The 27371-nt window shown below is 38.8% G+C and overlaps 1 protein-coding gene across 5 annotated transcripts in view; it reads left to right on the forward strand.

Moving 5' to 3' along the window:
- The window catches only part of LOC149554800 (uncharacterized), a 309622-nt gene that overhangs the window by 258074 nt on the left and 24177 nt on the right, over positions 1 to 27371 (forward strand). For 4 of the 5 annotated variants that reach the window (XM_089828801.1, XM_089828800.1, XM_089828797.1 and 1 more), the window contains exon 18: positions 25827 to 25975. In XM_089828801.1, coding sequence (XP_089684927.1) covers positions 25827 to 25975 — 149 coding nt within the window. Of the gene's footprint in view, positions 1 to 25826; positions 25976 to 26982; positions 27032 to 27371 lie in introns of all 5 variants that reach the window. The other variant, XR_016364417.1, reaches the window with a different exon arrangement.

A 27371-nucleotide genomic window follows, 5' to 3' on the forward strand; every position in this document is an offset into this window, starting at 1 on the left:
TCGTCAAACAGTTTGCAAACAAGCTCTGACAAAGCTACTAACTTACAGCCAAAACTAAACCGTATCAATTCATTAAATACTTGGTGTGCTATCGTTAAAGGAGCACAGAGGAAATGTTTTAATTCATCCAAATGAAATGTGTCGAATGCAATACATTTCAAAGAGAGATCTTATTATTGTAGATGACTTACAAGATTTGAAATAAGTACTTCTAGTCTCCTCCAACTGAATGATTATCCGATACTAGCAATGTATGAAAACTGGACGCCTATATTAACAACCAAAATTAAATTAAAGGAAGAACCTGTAACAGCGGATAGCCGAATTATGAAATGTCGGGTACTGGCTGTTATATATATACTGGTGCTGGAGTCAGTGATATGCAACCTGCCGTGAACCGTCCTGAACATGTGGATGCATAATCCTATCCGCAACAGGTATCTGGACGGAAGTGTTCACAGTCAGGGGAATGATCATCAACGAATCTTCCGTATCCTTGTTCTGTCTTTTCCTAGGAGTGTTTAATCCTTGCCACGAAATTCTCAATGCGATCTTAGATTGAGATTTCTCCTCTGAATACAGGACCCGTGTATGAACCTGCGATATCTCTCATCTTCCAAGTCCGACCATTCCGCCTAGTCACCTTATCTCTGTCACCTGTGATTTAATGAATCGTGACCTGTGACAGGGCGCTCGGCTGTTGGTTGTTTTTTTTACTGGACGAAGGGAGGAAGCCGATACTGAGTCAGAAATTGGGAAACAATCCTTACAAATATTTCGACCCGTGTCTAATCACTTCTCCGCTACTCCTTCGGTCTTGTCCCAGATTAATGCGTCTTTTAAAATGGATCGACCATTATACTGAGTGCGGCAGTCTCCGATGTGATGATTGGAGCTCGTCTTCAATACAAACCTTCAATCATGCGATTTCTTAACAATCTCCAAATGTATGATTGGCGTTGGTGTGCAATTTGAAATTGTTATTTGGTGTTCTTTCTTCTCATAACCACACAGTCCTCCTTGCTCTGCAAACTTTTTATACGAAACTGGAATGGTCTAATAATCGCCTTCAAATCTGCAATATTTCTAGAACGAAATTATTCCTGTGCTCACTATTTATTGTTGTGTATCCTATAACATGATCTTTGCCATTGCTTTTGGCCCAGGCTTTGGCCTTAACAGTGTACGAAAATGCTGGCTGGAAAGATGGCTTGGAACTCGTTCTTCTACCCCCGATTTGCTCACACTGCAACTTTCTATAAAGAATGCTGAAGAAGTCGCCTTGCTCCTTTTTGCCAACTGATCCGTAAAATAATAAACTCCAACTTTGCAAATAGCTTAATCTTCAAATCTCAATTCTCAGAATGATCCTCCAAAATTTTGGCCTCAAGCCACAGATTACCGCCCTGATGAAATGACTAAATGTCACCTCCAATCTGCAATAATTCAGATGATATTTCACACCCTCAAAATTGCGTACCAATTGAGAGTTTTCGTTCTCAATGGCCAGTTGTGACAATTGTAGAAACCCTAGGTTCCACAATGCCCGTGTGATTGAATCACAATCTGATAACAAGAGAGAAATAAACAACTGCTTGATTAGAATGGAGCCCTGGGGTGCCTATTTATTCTTTTCTCTCCATTTTCTCCAATAGTTTCTAGAACATTTTTGATTTTATCTATTAAGTGACTTTATAAAATATTTTTATAATCCAAGTCACTTTATTAAATTAATTAAATATAAAGTTACCCTTTTAATATTTATTAATTTGATAACTTTATAAATAATTATCTTAATATCACTTATTTATTTAATTAAAATAATTAATTAGTCGTCCTCATAAAATATTCATTATTTTGGACAACCAAATTAATTAAATTAATTAAATCGAACTGCCACCAAAATGGGGACATGACACCATTACTAATGGAATTTCACAAAACCATAGACCGACATTTAAAAATGAAAATGGACAAAAAAAAAAACTCAAAAGACCAAACCCTAAATGCAAGAAAATAATGGAGAAAAGCATAAAACGTCTATTATTATTGCAGATATGACCATGAAAAATACATACACAAGCCATTTTTGACAAAATATCAAATATTAACCCTAGACACAACTCATTATGGAAAGAAAACTTGAAAACATTTATGAAATTTGCAAAAACCATCACATTTTAACAAAATCAACCATATTTGAGCAAAAACAATCCTTGAATTGAAAGAAACATGCCTGATTTAGAGTATGCTAGCTTGCAAAAAGACTTGAAAAATGTGACAATCAATTGCATAGAATAAGCTTGAAAACAGAAACTTGCAAAGGAAAAATGTGGATGCCCAAAATACTGAGATGAAACATCAAAAAGACTTGATTGAAAATGAAGTGGAAGGATCATGTAATATCTCTATCATAAGATAAATAAAATCTTAAAACTTTATATGCATATCTCAAGTTCCATTTCTATTTTAATTTATTCATAGATGTTTGTCATGTCATGTGTTGCTATTGAGTTTCTCCCTTGAAAATTTTCCTCCAACAGAGTATATATGTTCATCGTGTTGGGTTTTTATTGGCATGCAACTTGAATTGATTTGTATTTGCGAGATTTCAAGAATTCTGCTATTGTTTGCCATCTCAAGTGTGAAAGACCTTCCCTTCTTGGTCTGTGTCGTTTCGGTGGTATTCGGTCCTACCCTATTTTGTTGTTGGATTATTTTTCTTAAATTTGGAAAATCGGAGCATTGTCATTGTTTGCAATAATAATCTCTATTTTAGTGAATTTTGTACCTCTTTCTTTTTTGGCGCACATCCTGTGCAATGGCAAATCTCTATTTGGCGTTGGCTCTATCTACTTAATTGTATGCATAATAGAATTAGTCTTCAAGAGACCAATACGTCTGGCAAATACCCTTTGTTGGTTTCCACACTATGTAGACCCCTAGAGTAACACACTTCACCATACCTGTACACACTATTTCCCATGACCCCTCCACCTAGCCATATGACTTGAACTCACTGTATGCCAACCTTATCCAACCAATCACCACACATCCCAATAGACTTCCATCACCCCGTACAGTCTCTCTAGACACCACCATAAAATGACTTCTCTTCCCACCATGTACGGTCCAAAACTGCTTCATTTGTACAACCACTCCTACCATATGGAGAAGTGTGTGTCGTACAACCCTTACTCTTAGGACCTTCGTACACTTGTCTCTTTGTATGTCCATCTATTAGTCTTTGGCACTGGAGTATTATCCTCAACCGCACAACCGGCAGACCCTTAGAATATTATAGTAGTACCAAAGCTAGTGATCCTACCAGCCTATCGATAGTAAATGCAAGTTTATACTCGGAAACGTAGGTAGTACCCCTCAATTAGTAGAATGGGAGATTCCCAAGATCCCATTACCAAGGTCATGTCATTGTCGAGGCAGCTCACAAGGAATTTGATGCAAATTAATGACACCCAGTGGCTCATGGAGGAAACACTACAAAAATTGGTCAAAGGTAAAATATCTAGAGAAGACAATGGGTACAACAATGATTTAGTGACATGAAAGGAGAATCCTTATCTAGCATGTTCTCAATCCTCCATGTTGACCTTCCCTCTGCAAACTACCTCACAAAGGATGGTAACCAACTTGTAAAGAAATGCAAGAACAATTACGGGGAGATTGGAGGAGGAGACATCTTACAAAGATTATTCCGAATTAAGAATGAGGTACTCAGGTGGTGACAACCATGGTTATTTCAATGATGACCTCAAAAGAAAATTAAGCAAGATAAAGTTATTATCGTTTGATGGATCTGGATCAATCTTTGCACAAGTTTGGGCAATGGATGTCGATACCTACTTCCAAGGCAAAACGATGCCCAAAGAGGAAGCATTTAAATTTGTCGCACTCCACCTAGAAGGAGTGGCACACGAATGGTGGCATCACGATATGGTTACTCTCAGACATGACTAGGTAAACACTTATGCCAAGTTTACAAAATGAGTTTATGAAATGACTTATAGATCGGTTTGATGGAAAAGATCTAGAACTCAATTTTAAAGAATTGGCACAACTAAGGCAATCTAAGTCCATTGACAATTACATCACTGAGTTTCAAAGACTCTGTACTAGTTACCGACATCTAAGAGAGAGGGTGTATCGTGCTATTCATGGATGGCCTTATAGAACCATTGAAGGGATGGGTAAATGGATTCAATCCCAACACCCTCTTCGAGGCAATCAAGAAAGCTCGCTGTATGACAGCGCCATCAACCTTATCTTCTCAGAGTTACACACATACCAAACCACCGCTAGGTCCAAAGGAAAAAGACAACAAACCCACTCCAAAGAAGCCTTTGTTGGGTGAAGCTACCAGACAGGAACTTAGGAGGAGAAAACTTTGTTTCACTCGTAAGGAGTCGTGAGAACTTGGGCACATATGCTTAGGAAAAGGAAACATACACTACATTGAGGTCATGTCAGATGGTGAGGAAGAACAGGACTTGGTATCCAAAGGGGATAGCCGACAGGAGGTTCCCAAGGAGGTTAGCTTAAATCGTATAGAAAGGATTGCCACACAGGCATGACATGGAGGCACAATCGCTCTTGTTGGTAGCTTGAGGTGCATGATTTTTAGGGTAAGGGGAACCCTCCAAGACAGAGGGTCATTGTAATTCTAGACAATGGAGCTACACTTAATTTCACAATCTCATGACTCGTAGAATAAAGAGGTTTACATAGGGAGGCACACATGGGATTCCAAGTCAAGGTGATAGGAGGAACTCTCTTATCATGCACCCACCTAGTCCTACAACTGAGCATTATCTTGGAAAACCATCTAGTGATAGAGGATTTCTTTATAGTGGATCTAGATGATGTGGAGGTCATTTTTGGGCATTCAGTTGATGGAAACTCTAGAGGAGTGCACACAAAGCTTCAAGCGGCTGGATTTCTCCTTTGTAGTTGATGGAAAGTTGATTGTCTTGAGAGGGAAGGAAAATGATGGTCCGAAGGAGGTTTCAACACGATGGTTTGAGGCCATCTTCCAACATGATGACGTTGTATGGGAAACACATTGCTTTGTCTCAATAGAACCTATAAAAGGGAAAAAGGCTTACTACCAAGATGATGAGCTTCAAGTCATTTTGTGTCATGTCCTCTTTCCAATGACATGATTTCTACAGTAGATTTGCCTATCATTGACTTTCGTAGGCAAATGATTTGGTGAGAGAGTCATCCTGTGCCAGTTGGCTGCATATTGCTCTCGGAGTGTTATAATTAAGCCTACATCTAGTAAGTTGGGGCCTACATGTTCTAATTTTGAATTGAGATTGCACTTTTAATTTTATAAAGTTATTTAATTAATTTTATTCCTTAATAAAGTGCATTATAATAAGACTTTATAAAAGATGTTTCTAGAAGCTCCTAGTGCCTTCTTAAAAAGATGAATAAATAGAGGGCGGTAGGCACCCATTTGAAAAGCCGTTTTTGTGGATTCAACTTCTATTCTGGTTGGAGCAATTTGTAGTCATTTGGTCTGCAAATTCTCAAATTATCTTTGGGAATGAAAACTCCCATTGATAAGCAATTTTGAGGGTGTGGAATATCACCTGAATCATTGCAAACTGGAGGTGATAATACAGTCACCTCACCTGGGCAGAAAACTGTGGCCTAAGGCCAAATCTTGTGGCTTGTTGATCATTGGAGGATCAGTTAGAGAGGAATTAACTATTGCAGAATCGGAGAGATTTGAAGGGAAACTGGAAGCACATTTGTGGTCATAAATCCCTCATACCTGGACGAAATTGCATGTGAATTGTTACATGTCTTCCTTGAACCCAGACGGCTCAGTCCACATTAGGTTTGGCATTACGATGGAAGGTTGCAATTTATATTAAAAATCGCATTAAGCTGTACAGGAGCGGCAGTGTGAGCAGACTGTAGAGGGGCAGACCAGGGACAGATCGAGAGGTTTCAATCCATCCATTCTTCAACCCCATTTCATCAGCGTTGAATAAGCAAGCACTCGGACTGGAGTTAAGAGGAATATAATTATGCTGGAGCAGCATTTTCCTTAATACAGTTTCGGTGTTGTCCTCAGCACCAGCGTTTCATTAGGACCATTTTCGTCACCTACGTGGAGTCTAGGAAATTATAAAAAAAAATCGCAGGTCTGAATTGCCAAGGGTTTCTTATGTGTTACAGGGGTCGATATTAATTGTTTGGCAAGGATTTATAAGTAAATTTCGGGTCAAGGTTGGAAGCAAGTTACAGTTGGATGTGCATCAAAGAATGGTTGATTTTCTTTGAACAGATGGGAACGAATCTAGGGCTCATTTCGACCCAGTTTGGAGCAGCTTCAAGGGAGGAATTTGCGAACAGTACTTCATTCATATGAGGCTCGAATTTCAGGTTTTTTTGATATTCATTTGGTTGTTAAAAATTACAGATGATCCGTCCTTATTTTTGCAGTCCAGTTTGTGTTTGAACCAGACTTATTATTTAGCTTCAATTGGATTGTTATACAAAGCTAGTTATTACCCTAAGCACTTATATTAGAAATTGTAACAGTTCAATCAGATCTCCTGAATTTTGATTATTATTGCATTACATCCACCTTATTTGGTGAATTTTGTTTGAGACATTACATTCCACCCATTTAACGATTGAATGCCACAATTCAGTATTGGTTTTTTTTTAGTGGTCTTAAAGTAAGGACCATCACCGTGGTATCAGAGCAGTGTTCTTGCCATCCTGTTGGGTAAAACATCTTATGCAACCTTATCCCAGGTACTATATACGCAGAAGAGCAACACTTAAGGGTGAACAAAAATTCAGAGATATGGGTGAGAGACAGTCATAGAGTCCACCTAGATTTCTCAGAGTTGATGACGATGAGACCAGAGAGTTTTACAGAATCATGACTACCGGACAGCAAGAAATAGCCCAGTCACTACAAGCATTGACTACCCAAATGGAGAGAGTTGTTCAGCCCAGGATTCAAGAACATGGTAGAGGTACACCTGATCATGATAATAGAAGTGTGGCAGGCTCATAGGGTGCTCCTAGACGTAGATCATGGACAGAAAATAGGCCTACTCGTCCCACCTTCCTAAGGGAAGAGGCTCAGGAGATAGGAGAAGATGACTTGCCAGAGGATTTTCAGGATGATCTCAGAGCTGCTACGGCAGAATGGCAGGCATTACCAGCACATGTGCATGAGCTACTGAACTTTGATCGCTACCTGAACTAGAGAAGAGAGCATATGAGGAGTAGCCGTCAGAACAGGAGGCCTAGAGGAGGTCATGATAGTGAGTTGCAACGAGCTACTGGCAAACTCACTTTACCATCTTTCGATGGTAGTGGTCAGATGACCACACAAGCATGGATTCATAAGTTGGATACTTTCCTAGCATTGAGGCCTATGTCTGAGATAGATGCCATCAGGTACACCACCTTGCATTTGGAGGGCGCAACTCATGATTGGTGGTCACACAGGATGGTTACTTTGCAGCACAATCATGTGACATCTTACCAGGACTTTGTGGATAGATTGGTTGAGCGTTTTGATAGGAAGGATCCAGAGATCTATTTTCGTGACCTCGCACAGTTGAGACAGTCAGGCAGTTTGGAGGTTTATATTAGTGAATTTCAGAGGTTGTCAGTTATGGTACAGGATGTGTCTGAGAGGTGGTTGGTTATCTTGTTCACAGAGGAATTGTCTGAACCCCTCAAGGGTTGGATTAAGGCATTTGACCCATCAACACTATAGGAAGTTGTGAGGAAGGCACGGAGTATGGAGCTTACAGCACCTTCTAGCAAGTTCACTTCTAGGAATACCACCTCTTTCAGAGATCATAAGAAGTTTGATAAGAATAAAGGGAAGAACGTTGATACTAGGGGTAGATCCACTACACCCTTGAATGCAGAGGCACTGAATGACTTGCACAGGAAGAAGCTATGCTTCTATTGCAAAGGCCCATATGACAAGGACCATGATTGTCCTTTGAGACCTAAGGGAAAGGCCAATAGAGTTATGTGGGCGTATTACGAAGGATCAAATTCTGACAGTACAGCACGGAAGGATGATCATAGTGATACAGAGCCGGAGGGAGAGACAGAGGTTTCAAAGCAAAAAGAGGAACCTAAGCTACATTTACAACAGGGACGTTTGTCTAGTATTCAGCAGGAGGGATCCTTTAGGTTACGTGGTGTTCTAGCAGGACAGAAGGTGATCACATTGGTTGATACAGGTGCTACACACAACTTCATTGATGCACGTCTGGTGGAGCGCCGTGGTATTAAGACAGAGGAATTTGAGGGTCTCCGAGTACAGGTTGCTGATGGTTACACTCTTAAGTGTAACAGGAGGTTGCTGATGGTTACACTCTTAAGTGTAACAGGATGGTTAGAGACATGCCTTTACGCCTAAATAATTATGAGTTCAAAGCAGATTACCATGTGGTCAATATGGGTGACTTGGATATCGTTTTGGGTATGACATGGTTGCGTTTATTGGGTGAGGTCACTTTCAGACTCAAAGACATGGAGATCAAGTTTGAGGTAGATGGTGAACAGCATGTGTTGAGAGCTATTCGGAATAGTGACATCCGAACCATTTCTTTCAGGCGATTGGAAAGATTGGTGCGGCATAACATGGAATGGGCGGCCATGTGTACTCTCATGCCCACAAAGGAGGAACAACAAAAGACAGAATATTACCCAGACATCCAGATATTGAGAAAGAAGTATAACAAGGTATTCAGCGATATTCCACCTGGTACACCACCTGATAGAGGGATTGAGCACATCATTGAGTTAGAAGAGGGTGCTAAACCAGTCATGATTACTCCATACAGGCATCCAAAGAGGCTCAAGGATGAAATAGAGAAAACCATCAAGGAGCTCCTTGCAATGGGACACATTAGACCTAGTAAGTCTCCTTTTGCTTCCTCAGTAGTTTTGGTAAAAAAGAAAGATGGTTCACTACGGATGTGCATAGATTACAGGGTGCTGAATAAGAAAACCATTAAGAATAGATATCCCATTCCGCGGATTGATGAGCTGATAGATGAACTACATGGGGCATGTTACTTTAGTAAGATTGATTTGAGATCCGGTTACCACCAGATTAGAGTCAAAGAACAGGACATAGAGAAGACTACATTTAGATGTCATTGTGGGCACTTTGAGTTTGTAGTCATGCCATTCGGGTTGACCAATGCACTAGCTACTTTCCAGTCCACCATGAATAAGGTCTTCCATTATCAGCTGAGGAAGTTTGTGTTGGTTTTTTTTTATGATATCTTGGTATACAGTCAAACATGGCATGAGCATATGGAGCACTTGGAGACAGTATTGAATACCTTGTAGGCAGAATCCTTGTATGCCAAGGAGTCCAAATGTGACTTGGGTATGACTGAATTATTATACTTGGGTCATATTATCAGTAGAGAAGGAGTACGGATGGATCCTGATAAGATCCGTGCTATAGTGGAGTGGCCTATTCCTGAGAACCTGACCCAGCTGAGAGGATTCCTTGGTTTATGTGGCTTCTATCGTAGATTTGTTTGCGGATATTCACGACATGCAGCTCCTATGATAGATTTGCTAAAAAAGGGAGCCTTTGTTTGGACATCGAAGGCATAGGCTTGTTTTGACAAATTTAAGGAGATCATGACTTCATGTCCGGTATTAGCATTGCCCGATTTTTCGAAGCCATTTGAGCTTCAGTGTGACCCATTAGGAGATGGTATTGGGGCTGTTTTGATGCAGGACAAACACCCTATTGCATATGAGAGCAGGAAACTTCGTGGGCGAGAGAGATCATTCAACATTTACGATAAGGAAATGTTAGCCATTATGCACGCATTGGCTAAATTCAAGCAGTATCTAGTAGGTGGTAAGTTTTGTATAAAAACTGACCACAACAGTTTGAGACATTTCCTTGGTCAGAGAGATCTCAATGATAGACAGCAGAAATGGGTGAGTAAGCTGCAGGCTTACGACTTTGATATATCATACGTGAGGGGGACTCAGAATGTGGTAGTAGACGCCTTGTCACACAGGCCACATCTCAGTGCGATGGTTGAGATCTCTGAGGGTTGGAGGCATTTGATTGTTGCAGAGTATGCTAGAGACTCTTGGGCATCTGGGCTAGTTGATGGGACAATTGTTGATACCAGGTATACACTTGTGGATGAATTGATTATTTACAAGAACAGGATATTTTTAGTTCCAGGATCGAAGGTGAAGGGATCTATTATGAGGGCTCTTCATGATTTACCTATAGCTGGTCATCCCGGGTACTTTAAAACATATAGACAGGTGCGAGAACGGTTCACATGGAAGGGACTCAAGACAGATGTATTGCAGTATGTTCGTGAGTGTCCTGTTTGTCAGCAGAATAAGCAAGAGCACACCTTCCCAGCAGGATTTCTACAGCCACTTCCCATTCCGGATCGGAAGTGGGAATGCATATCCATGGACTTCATTACAGGCTTGCCCAAGGCCCAGGGACGCGATTGCATTTATGTGGTGGTGGATAGACTGACGAAGTATGCACACTTCTTTCCCATCACTACTACCCACACAGTAGTACAGGTAGCTGAGGTATTCTTTAGAGAGATTTTCAGGTTACATGGGATACCCCGAAGTATTGTGAGCGACAGAGATAGTAGATTCTTGAGTCATTTTTGGCAGGAGGTGTTCCGATTATGTGGCACTGAGCTTACACCTAGTACTAGTTACCACCCGCAGACTGATGGACAGACGGAAATAGTGAACAAGTGGGTGGAAGGCTACTTGAGAAATTACGTGGCTGATTAGCAGAAGGCATGGGTGAGATGGATTTATTTGTGTGAATATTGTTATAATACCACCTTTCACATGTCTATTCAGATGACACCTTTCCGAGCTTTATATGGGTATGATGCACCGAGCTTCATTGACTTGCTGATGGGTGATGTTCGGGTTCCACGTGCCAGGAGTTTGATTCAAGAAAGTAAGGACATTATTGATGCTCTCTGGGATAACATAGCCAGGGCACAGAATCAGTATAAGCAGTATGCAGATCAAAAAAGGACAGAGAGGAGCTTTGAAGTTGGCGACATGGTTTACCTCATGCTTCAACCATTTCGACTATCTACTCTTAAAAAGAGTGGATCAGAGAAGTTTAAGCCTAGGTATTATGGGCCTTTCAGGATCACTAGGTGGATAGGGGAGTTGGCTTATGAGCTTGAGCTTCCAGCAGATAGCAAAGTGTACAATGTGTTCCATGTGTCGCGCCTCAAAAAGGCGTTGGGACAGAATGTGGTACCTTCTGCGGTATTACCTCCCTTGGATGATGAAGGGAAATTGATCTTAGTGTCGGAATCCATTTTGGATAGTAGAGAAAAGCAACTCCGAAGAAGGGTGATCAGAGAATATTTGGTTAAATGGAAAGATCTACCAGTTGAAGATGCCACTTGGGAAAATGAAACAATTCTTCAGCATCCAGCTTTGAGATTGCTTGAGGACAAGCAAGTTGTAATAAACCCTATAGGTTATAACTTCTCCAAACACCAAAAATCTTTATACTTCAGTGGTTTGACATTTCGTCAAACACTTTGCAAGCAAGGGTCATCTGACTGATATAACTTTTCAGATTGCTGCAGTGATTCTTGTTTGGATTTGCCTCAAAGAGAATGCTTACAAAAGACTCCAAATTGTCTAAACAATGACCTAACATAAATATGCAACTAATTTTGGCAATAGTGAATGCATATATGAGTTCTAATCATGAAAATGATCACCTACAACCAACTGGTATTTTAACAAACAGTTGGTATGCAAGCTAACTGGCTAATAAGAAATGATATATTAATGCTCAAAGACAACTATTTATGACCAGCAATTGTATCTCCTTGATTGAGAATGAGTATCCAATACAATATTCATACTAAGTTAGCCAAGACTCTTGGCATTTACAATGATATCAAAATATGATGATTGCTGGTAAAGTAATATGCACCTACAGCTGCCAATGAAAACTAATGCAATACTAAATATCTAACTTCAATACTCCCCTACAGCAGTACACTAATCACATGCATGATTAAATACAACTAAAGCCATGGATTGCTGATACCATTGTGAGAAATGTAAAAATGAATGATGTATCTATTAATGAATGATGGGTCTGATACAAAATGACAGTTACAACAGCACTCTATAGTGAAAGGCAACTATGAAAATACACATCAGACCTGGCATATGAAGTTGCCTTAGAGAATAGATGTATTGCAATACCACTGAACATAAAATAACCTCCTCAAGTGCCCAAGTCGTGCCTCTCTAGCTACCACTCCTGATTGTAGATGGCTGTAATAATTTTCTTTGCTTTTTCGAATTTGCTTTTTCGGACTGCTGTTTTTTAGACAGTTTTTTCGAACTGCTTTTTTGGATTGCTTTTTCCGGATTTGCTTTTTTTGTTTTGCTTTTTCGAACTGCTTTTCGGATTGCTTTTTTCGGAGATTCTTTTTCGGATTGCTTTTTCGGCCTGTTTTTTCGGTTCTGCTTTTTCGGCCTGCTTTTTTCCGGCCTGCTTTAAAATGGCTTCCTATAATTTCAGTCTTGCTAGAAATGACCTCCAATAATTTCGGCCCTGCTAAAATTGCCTCCTGAAATGCTGAAATGCTAAAAATGGCCTTAGGCCCAATGATGCCCTAGCTGAAGTGACTGAAGTATCACCTCCAAATGTGCAACCCTTCAGAAGATATTTCACTTCCTCAGTTATGCTAATCCAAGGGAATTTTCGTTCCCAAAGATCAATTGACTATCTGAAACCACTTGGCTCCAGAATAGACACTGTGACTGAATCACAATTTGATGTTAAGAGAGAAATAAACAACTGGATGATTAGAATGAAGCCCGGGGTGCCTATTTATTCTTTTTTCTCCACTTTCTCCAGAGGCTTTTAGAACATTATTTTATTTTATCTATTAAGTGACTTTATAAAATATTTTATAATTCAAGTCACTTTATTAAATTAATTAAATATAAAGTTACCTTTTAATATTTATTTATTTGATAACTTTATAAATAATTAACTTAATACCACTTATTTATTTAATTAAAATAATTAATTAGTCATCCTCATAAAATATTCATTATTTTGGATAACCTAATTAATTAAATTAATTAAATCAAATTGCCTCCAAAATGGGGACATGACAGTCCGCCCTTCCTGAAATTGCTTGTCCCCAAGCAATGGCTAAACAATAAACCAATCAATCCGCCTGGATCCCAAATGTTGTCATGAACTATACTATTGTCAATTAACACAGGCTCCTGTACTATCCTCTGCAATATAACCAAGAGGAATCCATAATCAAACTAACAATTACAGCTCAACCAAACTCCAAAATTACAACTGCCACAGTCAGAAACCCACGAGACACAAACTCTTAGAAAATCAAAACCCAAGTAAAGTGGACAAATCAAACTGCCAACACAGTAAATACCATCAACGCATCCCACTGGCCTATACGGAATGTACAATCCAATTTTGCAACAATGGTGAACGCTCCCAAATGAAACTGTACCAAGTATGGAAAATCCACACACTGTACAACTCCTGCAGTCAACACAACTCTGCAGATCACTGGCCACTATCTCATAACCATAACTCCCATGCACCGTCGATGGTGAAAAGACATCACAAGATAAATAGAAAGAAATGGAACCCAAACCAAATTTGCCTGCCATCAACTCCTCAACACAAGGATCAAATGCTAACTGATGTACATACCCTGCAGTATAATGTTGATAAAAAAAACCAACCTCAGTCAACAGCTCACCATGAATAAGTGATACAACCCACTGTGACTGATCACCAGCTAAGTCAGGAGATGTCATAGCCAAAGAAGTAGAATCAATAACAACAACCGCTGAAGCATCACTCCCAAACTCCTGCTCTAAGTCATGTATTATCAAGCTGTCAACCGCAGAACCTATCGCCATGTCATGCCCATCACAACTCTCATCCCGAGGCGTCAAACTGTCCCATAATTGATGACAAGCACTAGGAACCAAAGTACATCTCTGTATCATCATTTCATCAACATGGTCATCAAAGGTAAATCGATGAGCATACCTCACAGTGTAATGCCGATAAAATGCACCAATCTCAGTCAGTGGCTCATACTGCAATCCAGATGAAACTAACTGCAATCGATCACTAACCAAGCTAGAACAGACTACTACCTCTGAAGACATTGCCAAGGGAGTAGTATCACTAGCAGGAACCATGCCAATTGCCGGCTTACCAATATCATACATGATCTTTGATACAACATCTCTAGTCTTCGTGCCATCAGTACTAGAGGCCACCACCATGTCAGGCATATCACAACAATCTACTACAACACCCAACTCAACTGAACCTGACTCTAGTGGGAACGAACCCGATATGCCAATGTTAGTATCAAGGATGGATGCATCCCCATCTCCACTCTTTGACAATCTCGACCATGGACATCCTCGGATCACCAGACACCATAGCTTGTGACTGTACAGAATCTGGTAAAGACTGCAGTCGCTCTAACTCCATGGTCACCTTAGCCAAATGAAACTGTGACTCCTCGAAAGCCAATTGTGTACTCTCAAGAATCTCAGAAGTCACCTCGAGCTGTTGAGTAAGCTCACTCACCTCATCTTCCTTGGCCAATAATGCATCGTATGTTGTACTCCCCCACTCCATAAGATAATCTCTATTGGCTACCAACTGCATATAATTCTTTCTCAGAATTCGGATAGCCTCCCATAAAGAGTGGAACTCTGTCAAAGAAAGATAATTGCCTCCTTGCTCATCACTAGTAGGAGAACCCCATCCATAAACTGCTAACAACTGACAAGCAGCATCGAAATGCTGGCAAGCTATAGCAATGTCTCGCTCACTAACTCTCAACTGACTAGACACATGATGGCAATGGCTAGACTGTCTCCTACCAACCTCCTTTGACGCACTGTCTAAAGGAGTATCCTCAAAGTTACTGGTCTCTAGAGTATTACCATCCATATCCTGCGAATCAACTCCAAAGCTCATATCAACATACGGAGTATCAAAAACTGTAGCACCGCTATCCAACTCCTCTGTACCAAAAGAAATTGCCAAGGAAACTAAGTCTTCAAAACTGACCACTGCATCCTCCTGGATGTCATCAATGCCAATATGATCCTGGGACTCATCTGTACACACTGCCAAATATGAAAGATCATCAACATATTCCAGCAAGAATGGTCGACTGGATATATGAACAAAGCCCAACACCGGTGTATAAAAACTAATACCAACATCGGACAAGCTGCTGGCGCAAGAAAAGACAACACCATGCAATCTACTAATCAAATCCATGATAGCACCCAAACAATCACTGCTACCAAAAAGTGTTCAAGATCTCCAGTCAACTAAATCCCAAATGCCAATGAAACAATCTCGAGTCCATATCCGTAAACTAGAATCAGCTGGTAACTCAAGCAAACTCCTCAACTGAGTAATATGACCAATACCAACTAACTCTACATACCTGTCTGACATTGTCCCTGTATCCTGGATGTGAATGCAAGATGAACTCACAACATTATCAACGACCACATATGATTTACGTGCCACAGAAAGCTGAGTATCAGGAGTGCAAGATGAAACTAAACTCAACTCCATGCCATGCTTATCCCCATGTCTCTCCCAGTTCTGTAATGCCAATGGAGTATTCACCAAAGAAGCTCGAGTGTCCTCAAGCTCGCGAGAAAGCCTGTCAACTTCCTCCTCCTTCCTCCTCAAGGCATCTGAATAGTCTCCGACAAGGCTAAGAAGATGGTCACTATTTGATAGAAGATGTAAATAACTCAACTTCATCATTCCCATTCCTTCCCTACTCACCTGTAAGTCAACACAAGAAGACTTTGCCTGAACTCCTTTATGTCTACCCTGTAACTAAATCATCCGGATGTGATCCTCTATCATATCTCGCATGTTGTCATGATGAGATAATGATGTCACAATACTGTCTTTGCTCACCTTTAGCTGGCTGGACAAATCATGTGAAGTACTACCAGCCTCAACCTCATGTGACGAAGCATCTATCTGTGCCTGGTACTCTCTCTCAGCAAAGTCATTAATGCTCAATGTCTGCTCGTCTCTACCAGGTATCTCACCATCATGCACAACAACATCCTCATAATCATCATCTGAACCCACTATGTTGTAGTCATTGCCTTTTGGAACTAAACCATCTCGAGTACTTGTGACATCACCCTCTAACGACCTGTATACAATTGTCTCAACTTGAGTATCAAGTTGATCGTTACTATCAATCTGCGTAATATCCATTCCCACTACCTTGTGAAGTATTGTGTGCCCAACATCTTCCTCCAAGCTAGTCTAATTTTTGTCCTCCCTAGATTCGGCTATATGTTGGTCACCAACTGCTGGAAACTCCTTGTAGAGATTTCTAAATATCTTACTTGTAGAGACCTCTTGTTCCTCTTTCTCTTTGTTCTGTGACGTAGTCCTCTTAAACATGGAAATCATCAATTCATTCATCCTTTTCTGACTTTCATCCAACCTCTTCAAATTTTGTTTAAGCTTCTTCATATCCTTGTCCCACTGCTTCTGGGTACTTGAAGTAAACATGATTAACTAATTGATTCAATGTCCAATCTACCCAACAGGATGGCAGGTCAATAGCTCTGATACCACTGTAATAACCCCAATAGGTTATAACTTTTCCAAACACTAAAAATCTTTATACTTCAGTGGTTTGACATTTCGTCAAACACTTTGCAAGCAAGGGTCATCTGATTGATATAACTTTTCAGATTGCTGCAGTGATTCTTGTTTAGATTTGCCTCAAAGAGAATGCTTACAAAAGAATCCAAATTGTCTAAACAATGACCTAACATAAATATGCAACTAATTTTTGCAATAGTGAATGCATATATGAGTTCTAATCATGAAAATGATCACCTACAACCAACTGGTATTTTAACAAACAATTGGTATGCAAGCTAACTGGCTGATAAAAAATGATATATTAACGCTCAAAGACAACTATTTATGACCAACAATTGTATCTCCTTGATTGAGAATGAGTATCCAATACAATATTCATACTAAGTTAGCCAAGACTCTTGGCATTTACAATGATATCAAAATATGATGATTGCTGGTAAAATAATATGCACCTACAGCTGCCAATGAAAACTAATGCAATACTAAATATCTAACTTCAATACTCCCCTACAGCAATACACTAATCACATGCATGATTAAATACAACTAAAGCCATGGATTGCTGATACTATTGTGAGATATGTAAAAATGAATGATGTATCTATTAATGAATGATAGGTCTGATACGAAATGACAGTTACAACAGCACTCTATAGTGAAAGGCAACTATGAAAATACACATCAGACCTGGCATATGAAGTCGCCTTAGAGAATAGATGTATTGCAATACCACTGAACAGAAAATAACCTCCTCAAGCGCCCAAGTCGTGCCTCTCTAGCTGCCGCTCCTGATTGTAGATGGCTGTAATAATTTTCTTTGCTTTTTCGAATTTGCTTTTTCGGATTGCTTTTTTCGGATTGCTTTTTCGGACTGCTTTTTTTTAGACTGTTTTTTCGGACTGCTTTTTCGGATTGCTTTTTCCAGATTTTCTTTTTTCGTTTTGCTTTTTCGAACTGCTTTCGGATTGCTTTTTTCGGAACTTCTTTTTCGGACTGCTTTTTCGGCCTGCTTTTTCGGTTCTGCTTTTTCGGCCTGCTTTTTTTTGGACTGCTCTTTTTGCCTGCTTTAAAATGGCTTCCTATAATTTCAGACCTGCTAGAAATGACCTCCAATAATTTCGGCCCTGCTAAAATTGCCTGTTGAAATGCTGAAAATGGCCTTAGGCCCAATGATGCCCTAGCTGAAGTGACTGAAGTATCACCTCCAAATGTGCAACCCTTCAAAAGATATTTCACTTCCTCAGTTATGCTAATCCAAGGGAGTTTTCGTTCCCAAAGATCAATTGACTATCTGAAACCACTTGGCTCCAGAATAGACTATGTGACTGAATCACAATTTGATGTTAAGAGAGAAATAAACAACTGGATGATTAGAATGAAGCCCGGGGTGCCTATTTATTCTTTTTTCTCCACTTTCTCCAGAAGCTTCTAGAACATTATTTTATTTTATCTATTCAGTGACTTTATAAAATATTTTATAATTCAAGTCACTTTATTAAATTAATTAAATATAAAGTTACCTTTTAATATTTATTTATTTGATAACTTTATAAATAATTAACTTAATACCACTTATTTATTTAATTAAAATAATTAATTAGTCATCCTCATAAAATATTCATTATTTTGGATAACCTAATTAATTAAATTAATTAAATTAATTAAATCAAATTGCCTCCAAAATGGGGACATGACACAATTTCAGGAAGGGCGGACTGTCATGTCCCCTTTCCAGTGACATGATTTCTACAGTAGATTTGCCTATCATTGACTCTCGTAGGCAAATGATTTGGTGAGAGACTCATCCTGTGCTAGTTGACTGCATATTGCTCTCGGAGTGTTATAATTAAGCCTAAATCTAGTAAGTTGGGGCCTACATGTTCTAATTTTGAATTGAGATTGCTCTTTTAATTTTATTCCTTAATAAATTGCATTATAATAAGACTTTATAAAAGATGTTTCTAGAAGCTCCTAGTGCCTTCTTAAAAAGATGAATAAATAGAGGGCGGTAGGCACCTATTTGAAAAGCCGTTTTTGTGGATTCAACTTCTATTCTGGTTGGAGCAATTTGTAGTCATTTGGTTTGCAAATTCTCAAATTATCTTTGGGAACGAAAACTCCCATTGATAAGCAATTTTGAGGGTGTGGAATATCACCTGAATCACTGCAAACTGGAGGTGATAATACAGTCACCTCACCTGGGCAGAAAACTGTGGCCTAAAGCCAAATCTTGTGGCTTGTTGATCATTGGAGGATCAGTTAGAGAGGAATTAACTATTGCAGAACTGGAGAGATTTGAAGGGAAACTGGAAACACATTTGTGGTCATAAATCCCTCATACCTGGACGAAATTGCATGTGAATTGTTACATGTCTTCCTTGAACCCAGACGGCTCAGTCCAAATGAGGTTTGGCATTACGATGGAAGGTTGCAATTTATATTAAAAATCACATTAAGCCGTACAGGAGCGGCAGTGTGAGCAGACTGTAGAGGGGCAGACCAGGGACAGATCGAGAGGTTTCAATCCATCCATTCTTCAACCCATTTCATCAGCGTTGAATAAGCAAGCACTCGGACTAGAGTTAAGAGGAATATAATTATGCTGGAGCAGCGTTTTCCTTAATAACAGTTTCGGTGTTGTCCTCAGCACCAACGTTTCATTAGGACCATTTTCGTCACCTGCGTGGAGTCTGGGAAATTATAAAAAAAAAATCGCAGGTCTGAATTGCCAAGGGTTTCTTGTGTGTTACAGGGGTCGATATTAATTGTTTGGCAAGGATTTATAAGTAAATTTCGGGTCAAGGTTGGAAGCAAGTTACAGTTGGATGTGCATCAAAGAATGGTCGATTTTCTTTGAACAGATGGGAACGAATCTAGGGCTCATTTTGACCCAATCTGGAGCAGCTTCAAGGGAGGAATTTGCCAACAGTACTTCATTCATATGAGGCTCGAATTTCAGGTTTTTTTGATATTCATTTGGTTGTTAAAAATTATAGATGATCTGTCCTTATTTTTGCAGTCCAGTTTGTGTTTGAACCAGACTTATTATTTAGCTTCAATTGGATTGTTATACAAAGCCAGTTATTACCCTAAGCACTTATATTAGAAATTGTAACAGTTCAATCAGGTCTCCTGAATTTTGATTATTATTGCATTACATCCACCTTATTTGGTGAATTTTGTTTGAGACATTACATTCACCCATTTAACGATTGAATGCCACAGTTCAGTATTGGTTTTTTTTAGTGGTCTTAAAGTAAGGACCATCACATTTTGGACAAACGTAATAGGGTTTTTGCCGACATTCCACTTGGCATACCTTCTCACTAGGGTTTTGAGCATACTATTGAATTGGAGGTTGGTGCCAATACCACACCATACCACTATCCTAAGAAGTTTAAAGATGAGATTGAAAAGACAATCCAGGAGCTGCTCGAGACAAGATGGATCTGACCCAGTTCTAGCCACTTTGCATCATCAGTCATGCCAGTAAAAAGAAGGATGGGACATTACGCATGTGTGTGGACTACTGTGCATTGAACAAGAAAATAATCAAGAACATATACCCTATTCCCAAGGTTGATGAACTATTAGATGAGTTGCATGGCACAGTCTATTTTTCCAAAATAAACCTTTGCCGCAGATACCATCAAATTTGCATGAGAGAGCAAGATGTGGAAAAAATGGCTTTGAGATGTCACTATGGACATTATGAGTTTGTGGTCATACCATTTGAGTTAATGAACATGTCAACCACATTCCAGTCCTGGATGAATTGCATATTCAACAAACAGTTGCGTAAGTTCCTCTTAGTATTTTTTCATGACATCCTTATCTATAGTAAAATGTGGGAAGAGCATTTGAGATTTTTGGACAAAGTCCTTTGAATAATGGAGGCGTAGTTATTGTTGGCTTAAATATCCAAGTATGAGTTTGGGATGACAAAGATATTATGCTTGGGACATGTCATCAATAGGTATGGAGTTCAATTTCACCAATAAAAGATTCAAGCTATTCTTGACTAACCGCCACCAAAGACTCTTGGAGTTACGGGGGTTCTTCGGATTGTGCAGTTACTACAAGACATTTGTAAAAGGCTTCTCTCAGCTTAGTGCACCATTGAGAAATTTGACTAAGAAGGGATCTTTTCAGTGGAGTGAACATGCACAATACACCTTCGATATATTAAAGGAAGCAATGAGTACTTGTCTAGTTCTTGCATTGCCAGATCTTACTTAATTTTTACATCTTGTAATGTGATACCTCCGATGAGGGCATTGACACAATATTGATGCAAGATCGACACCCATCTTTTGAGAGCCAAAAACTCACATAAAGGGAAGGGTTATATTCCATCCATGATAAAGAGATGTTGGCTATCGCACACACCCTGACCAAATTTTGACAATATCTAGTAGGTGCCAAGTTTGTTGTTTGTACCAATCGCAATAGTCTACAATACAATACTTTTTGGAATGGAGGGATCTGAATGAGAGACAACAGAGATGGTTAAGTAAGATTCAGGCCTTTGATTTTGATATTGAATATGTAAAAGGAAAGAATAATGTCATGGTAGACGTTTTGTCAAGACAACCCGCCACCTATTCATTATCCTAGATTTCAGCCACTTGGAAGGCATATTTGTTGGTGGAATACTCCAAGAATACTTTTGCATGTAAGCTAATGGATGGCAACATTCAGGACAACCAATACAGGGTAGTTGACAACATCATCTACTACGAGGACATGATCTATTTGGTGCTTGAATCCACAATGAAACAAAAAACAATTGTATATAAAATGCCTCGCCATTGGCTAGACACTCTACATTTCTTTAAGACCTATAGACAAATTAGGGAGTGACCTTCACGGGACTTAAGAATAATGTATTGCAATATATTCAGGAATGTGTGATGTGTCAACAAATAAATCCGAACACATGCACCAATGGACTTGTTACAACCATTGCCAATACCAAAAAAAGGTGGGATAGCGTTTCCATGAACTTCTAAAGGTAAATGGAAAAGATTGCATTTTTGTAGTGGTTGACCATCTGATGAAGTATGCACATTTATTCAGCATCTCCACCGAGTTCCAGGTTGCACAAGTGGCATACTTATTTTTCAGGAAGGTTTTCTGTTTGCATGGGTTGCCACAAAATATAGTGAGTGATAGGGACAATTGCTTTTACAACACTTTCTTGACAAAACTATTTCAGCTAGTAGGGACATAATTGTCACGAAGTACCATCACCCCCAAATGGACAAACAAATAGAAATTGTGAATAAGCGGTTAGAAGGGTACCTCTAGAACTATGTTTCAGCACAACAAAGGGTGTGGGTTAAATGGCTACATCTAGGGGAGCACTGCTACAACACCACTTACCACATGCTGATTGGGATAGCATCATTCAAGGCACTTTATGGATATAACCCCCCCTCATTTGTGGACATGGTTTGGGAGATAGCCATGCGTCAAGGGCAAAGGACTGGCTACAGGAAGGACAAGACATTTTGAGGTTTCTGAAGGAAAATCTCTAGCAGGCACAAAATTAGAAAAAGATGTATGCTGACAAGCAATGAATTGAAAGAAGCTTTGAGGTGGGTGACTTGGTATATCTACGACAACAGTTGTAGAGACAATCATCCTTGAAGGTAGGTGGCAAGGAAAGGTTAAGGTTGCATTTTTACAGGCCTTACCATGTGACTCGACACATAGGGAAAGTTGCCTACGAACTTGAGCTGCCAGAGGGAAGTCACATCCACAAGGTCTTCCACGTATCATGCCTGAAGAAAGCCGTGGGGAAAAATATCACTATATCAGTTGACCTTCCACCTCTCAATAAAGAAGGGAAATTATTATTGGAACTTGTTGAGATCCTTGGCATCCATTAGAGGAAACTAAGAAACTTTACCATCAAGGAGTTCCAAGTACGTTGGAAACATCTACTGCTTGATGATGCCACTTTGGAGGGTGAACAGATTTTGGAGAACCCAACACTGCAATTGCTTGAGGACAAGGAATTTGTAGGAGGGGAGGATTGTAATATCCCCATTATAAGATTAATAAATCCTAAAACTTTGTATGTGGGACAGAATGCTTTAGTATATCTCAAGACCTATTTCTATTTTAATTTATTCGTAGGTGTTTGTTGTGTCATGTGTCAGCACTAAGTTTCTCCCTCGAGAGTTTTCCTCCGATGAGGTATATATGTCCATCATGTTTGATTGTTGTTGGCAAGCGATTTGATTTGATTTCTATTTGTGAGTTCTATGGAATTCTGCAATTGTTTGCCATTTCAGAAGTGAAAGACCTTCCCTACTTGGTGTGCACAATTTCAATGGGATTTAATCCTACCCTATTTTGTTGTTGGAGTGTTTTGCTCAGATCTGGTGAATCGGAGCACATGATTGTTTGTAACAATAACCTCTATTTTAGTGAATTTCATACCTCTTTCGTTTTTGGTGCACATAGCTCTATCTACTAAATTCTATGCATAGTAGAATTGGTTTATTAGGAGACATATACATCTGGAAAATATCCTCAATTGGTTACTGCACTATGCAGACACCTAGCGTAATGCACTTCATTGTACTAGTTTACACTCTTTCCCATCACCCCTCTACTTGACAATACGGCCTGAACTTACCATATGCCAACTCATCTAGTCAATCGCTGCACATCCCTGTAAACTTTTGTCACCCCGTATGACCTCTCAAACACCACCATATGGTGTCTTCTTTTCCCATCTTGTACGGTCCAAAGCAACTTCTTTTATATGACCACTCTTACCTTACAAACAAGTGTGTGTTGTATGACCTCTACGCTCAGGTTCTTTGTACTCCCATCTGTTGGTCTTTGGTTCTGGTGTATTCTCCTCATCCGTACAATCAACGGGCTCTCAAAATATTAGAAATCAATTGTTTTACTTGAAAAATCTTATATACAATTGTGAGATGCATCCATTTGACACGAGGGGATTAGAAATTTTGTTTGCCATGTTCATGAGAATGCATATCAAGCTTGACCATGACTAGGGGCTGCCTAGTTGCATGAACACAATAAACAGCATAATGTCATTAATTGTAGTGCTTTTGGTTGTATTAGGTTTCAAGTTCAAATGCCAATAATCTTACAATTGCAACTCTACCCTTCTTTATTTTCCCTGATCAATATCATAAAGGTGGTAAGGTGATGCCATTGGTTGCAATTGGCACAAACTTTTAAGGAGAGAGTGCACCATGTTATAAGTGCCAGATCATAGGTAATTAGTAATGATTCCATTGGAGTTCAAACAATAAACTAGGAACAACGTAAATCGGTAAGCAAAGGTGGACTACAAATAGGAGGGGGGAAAATAGGAGGGGATTGGGATGAAGCTTGAGATTGCACAAAATGATGGGATAACGTCCAGGAAAAAGAATCATTGACACAAATGGTTTAACAAATATACTTTCAACTTCTATAATTTTGCATGAATGAATAGCCTTGAAAACACAAAATAGGAAGAGGGTAAAAGGTATGTTTCTAGTCTTTGAATTATAACTTGGATGCTCAAAAGGGAAATGACCACGATAAAGATGTCAAAGGTATGTAGACAGTAGTTTTGCAGGAATGAATAGCCTTGAAAATACAAAATAGGAAGAGGATAAAAGGTATGTTGCTAGTCTTTGAATAAGTACTTGGATGCTTGAAAGGGAAATGTCCATGATAAAGATGTGAAAGGTATGTAGACAGTACCAAAATCTAGTATTACAGAACAGAAGAGCCATGGGTCCTAGAGTGAACATATGAAGAAAGAGACATGTCTTAGAATCTAATGGTGGCAAAGCTTTTCATGTCGAGAAGGGGGCTAGAAGCCTGACCAATAGTTAAGAAATTGGTATAGATGAAGCATTGACAAAAACCAGTTTAAAGAAAGGTAAATGTTAAAAATTAGACTAATAGGGAGAAAGAATTCTGTAAATGGGGAGCAAACAGTCATATTCTTATGAATTATGTTAAGTCAAATAAGATATATCGATGGCCTGGAAAATAAGAGTGACTGCAGAGGGAGTAAATCTAACAAGACAAAACAGTAGTCTTCATTGCAACAGAGATCCTGTAGAATTGTCTGTGCCTGAATATTGATCAATGATGAGTGCAATGATTTCTTCAGCAAATGGCTGATGCTGAGTGGGTCTGACAAAGGTCCTGAGAGATATCAAAGTACACTATTTTAGTGTAAGCTTCAAGATCGATGATTTATCCATAAATTGCCTGGGATAATCCCAGACAACTCACCAGATATGGACATACGTTGGGTGACTATTCAAAAGCACATCCAAGAAACAACCATTTGAATTTTTAGTCCTAAAACTGGAATGTCCATATATTTGCATTCATACATCATTACACAAGCATGGTTACAAACTTACATGGAAGCTATGTAACAAAACAGGTGACAATGATTGAAACGTGATATTTGACCTGGAGAAACCCTAACTAGGGGGAAAACCTCAGTTTGAATGCAACACTATGATCTACTCTACAGTCAGGTACAGCCAAGTGCATTGGAATATGGTTTGAAATTTTGAATATGATATACAAAGCCTCCAACAATCAATGAAGGCTTGTACAAGCTACAAAGTTCCCTCTCAACCAAGGTTTTCCTTTCATGTATTACACCCAACCTAGCATTACAAGGCTTAAACAAAGACGGCTGGGACATTAAAGATGACTTCGTTGTTATTGCAGAAGTATAATGTACTACGAAAAAACCTTGTCTGCTTATTTTGAATTTAACAATAGTGCAAATACAAAGATCATTTTATATATGCAGAAGTCACTTAAAAGCGTGGTAATTATTTTCTTGTATGTATAGTGTTCATTTTTATGGGTTCCTATTTAGTGCAATAGAGTATGCTGCACAGAGACTCAATAGTAAGTACAATAAGTAATCCTACTTATATATTTGCTACTTCAGTGACAGTGGCTTTTCATATAAAATGTCAGGGACCTTTTAGGAAAGGCTATAAGCTAATATTATTTGTTTTGTTTTAACGTGCAGGACCCTCCTATCATACATCGAGATGTCAAACCAAGCAACATTTTGCTGGATGAACACTTCAATGCTAAACTATCTGACTTCGGTATTTCCAGGACCACACCAGATTTAATCAACACTCATATTTCAACTGCACCAGCAGGCACTATGGGGTACAAACTTAATTTTGTTTGTTTCTTATAAATCAAATATGTTCTTTTTCAACGCGTGATCTGTATTTACAATTTGATCTGAAGATCACTAAGATTGTAAGCAGCAGAGAATTGAATGATCTTTGTTCGGAAAATTCATATGAACAAGAGGAAGGAATTGTGTTTGAGGATGCTAGTTGAATTGAGGAATCATAAGCTTCTTGTATGATAGACATAATTTTATGGAAATACAATACTCAAAGTTTGTTCAAGTGAAAAACATTATACATTGCAACTCATGCACAATGCCACTTTGTCTAGACATGACACCTTGGTTTCCGTAAACATCCTCAAAATGAAATTCCTTTGAACATTAAAACTTGTTTGCTAGCCCATCATTCAGTATTTGAGAAAGTTGACCATAAGATGACGTTCTGGTTATGTGTATTATTACTGGTGTTTTAAAATTTTAGAAGGAAGAATACTTATACAACCAAATGTTTGATAATATGGTACAATACTATTCACTTTCACATTGAAAAGGATTAATGATATAGAAAAATCCAAATGTAGGATACTAAGAATAACGTTTTAATGACCTAACAAGTATTAAATTCTAGCTAGGATACTTGTATAACTATCATATTGAAATGGACACTGAAACCATAAGATGATGTTCTGGTCATCTGTATTATGCCTTGTGTATTGAACAGTTTAGAAGAAAGAATAGTTATACAACAAAACATTTTGATAATACAGTAGAATACTGTTCACTTTCAAATTGAAAAGGATTAATGATATAAAAAAAACCAAATGTAAGATAATAAGAATAACTATTCAATGGCCTACAAGTATCAAATTCTAGCTAAGATATTTGTACAACTAACATATTGAAATGGACACTGAAACATAGGTTTATGTGAACTGGAGACATTGTTTTAGACAATTGTGAATTTATGCATGAATTCTGGCTAAGTTTTTCAGTATTTGCTTTAATGTAATTTGATTTTTAACATTTTTTCGAACAGCCCATTGTAGGAAACAAGTGGGGCGGGTCTTACTCCTACACACTTTGCTGTAAGTCCATGTAGTTAACTAGGCATTTTGATCCAAAATTAAGATCCCAATTACATTCCTGTAACCTTGAAGAAATAAGAATCAATCAAGTCAATTCTGTCTTTTTTCTTGGTAAAGTTAAGGAATGGTGTTCTAGAACTTTTCAAAGCTGAAATGAGATAACAGCTGCAAACAGTTTTGAATGAAGGGAATATGATTGTATTTTGACACTAAATGTCATGCGTAATCTTGCTTATTAGAGATGAATGAATGTTCTACTGTCAGAAAAAGAGGTGTACTTATTTTCAGCTTTTTATGTCTGATTGCATGTCTAATGACTATTTTCTGCGTTGATCTTTCT

The sequence above is a fragment of the Cupressus sempervirens genome, chromosome 5 (genome assembly GCF_028749045.1).
Source record: "Cupressus sempervirens isolate cs-2001-9-10 chromosome 5, ASM2874904v1, whole genome shotgun sequence".
Classification (NCBI taxonomy): domain Eukaryota; kingdom Viridiplantae; phylum Streptophyta; class Pinopsida; order Cupressales; family Cupressaceae; genus Cupressus; species Cupressus sempervirens.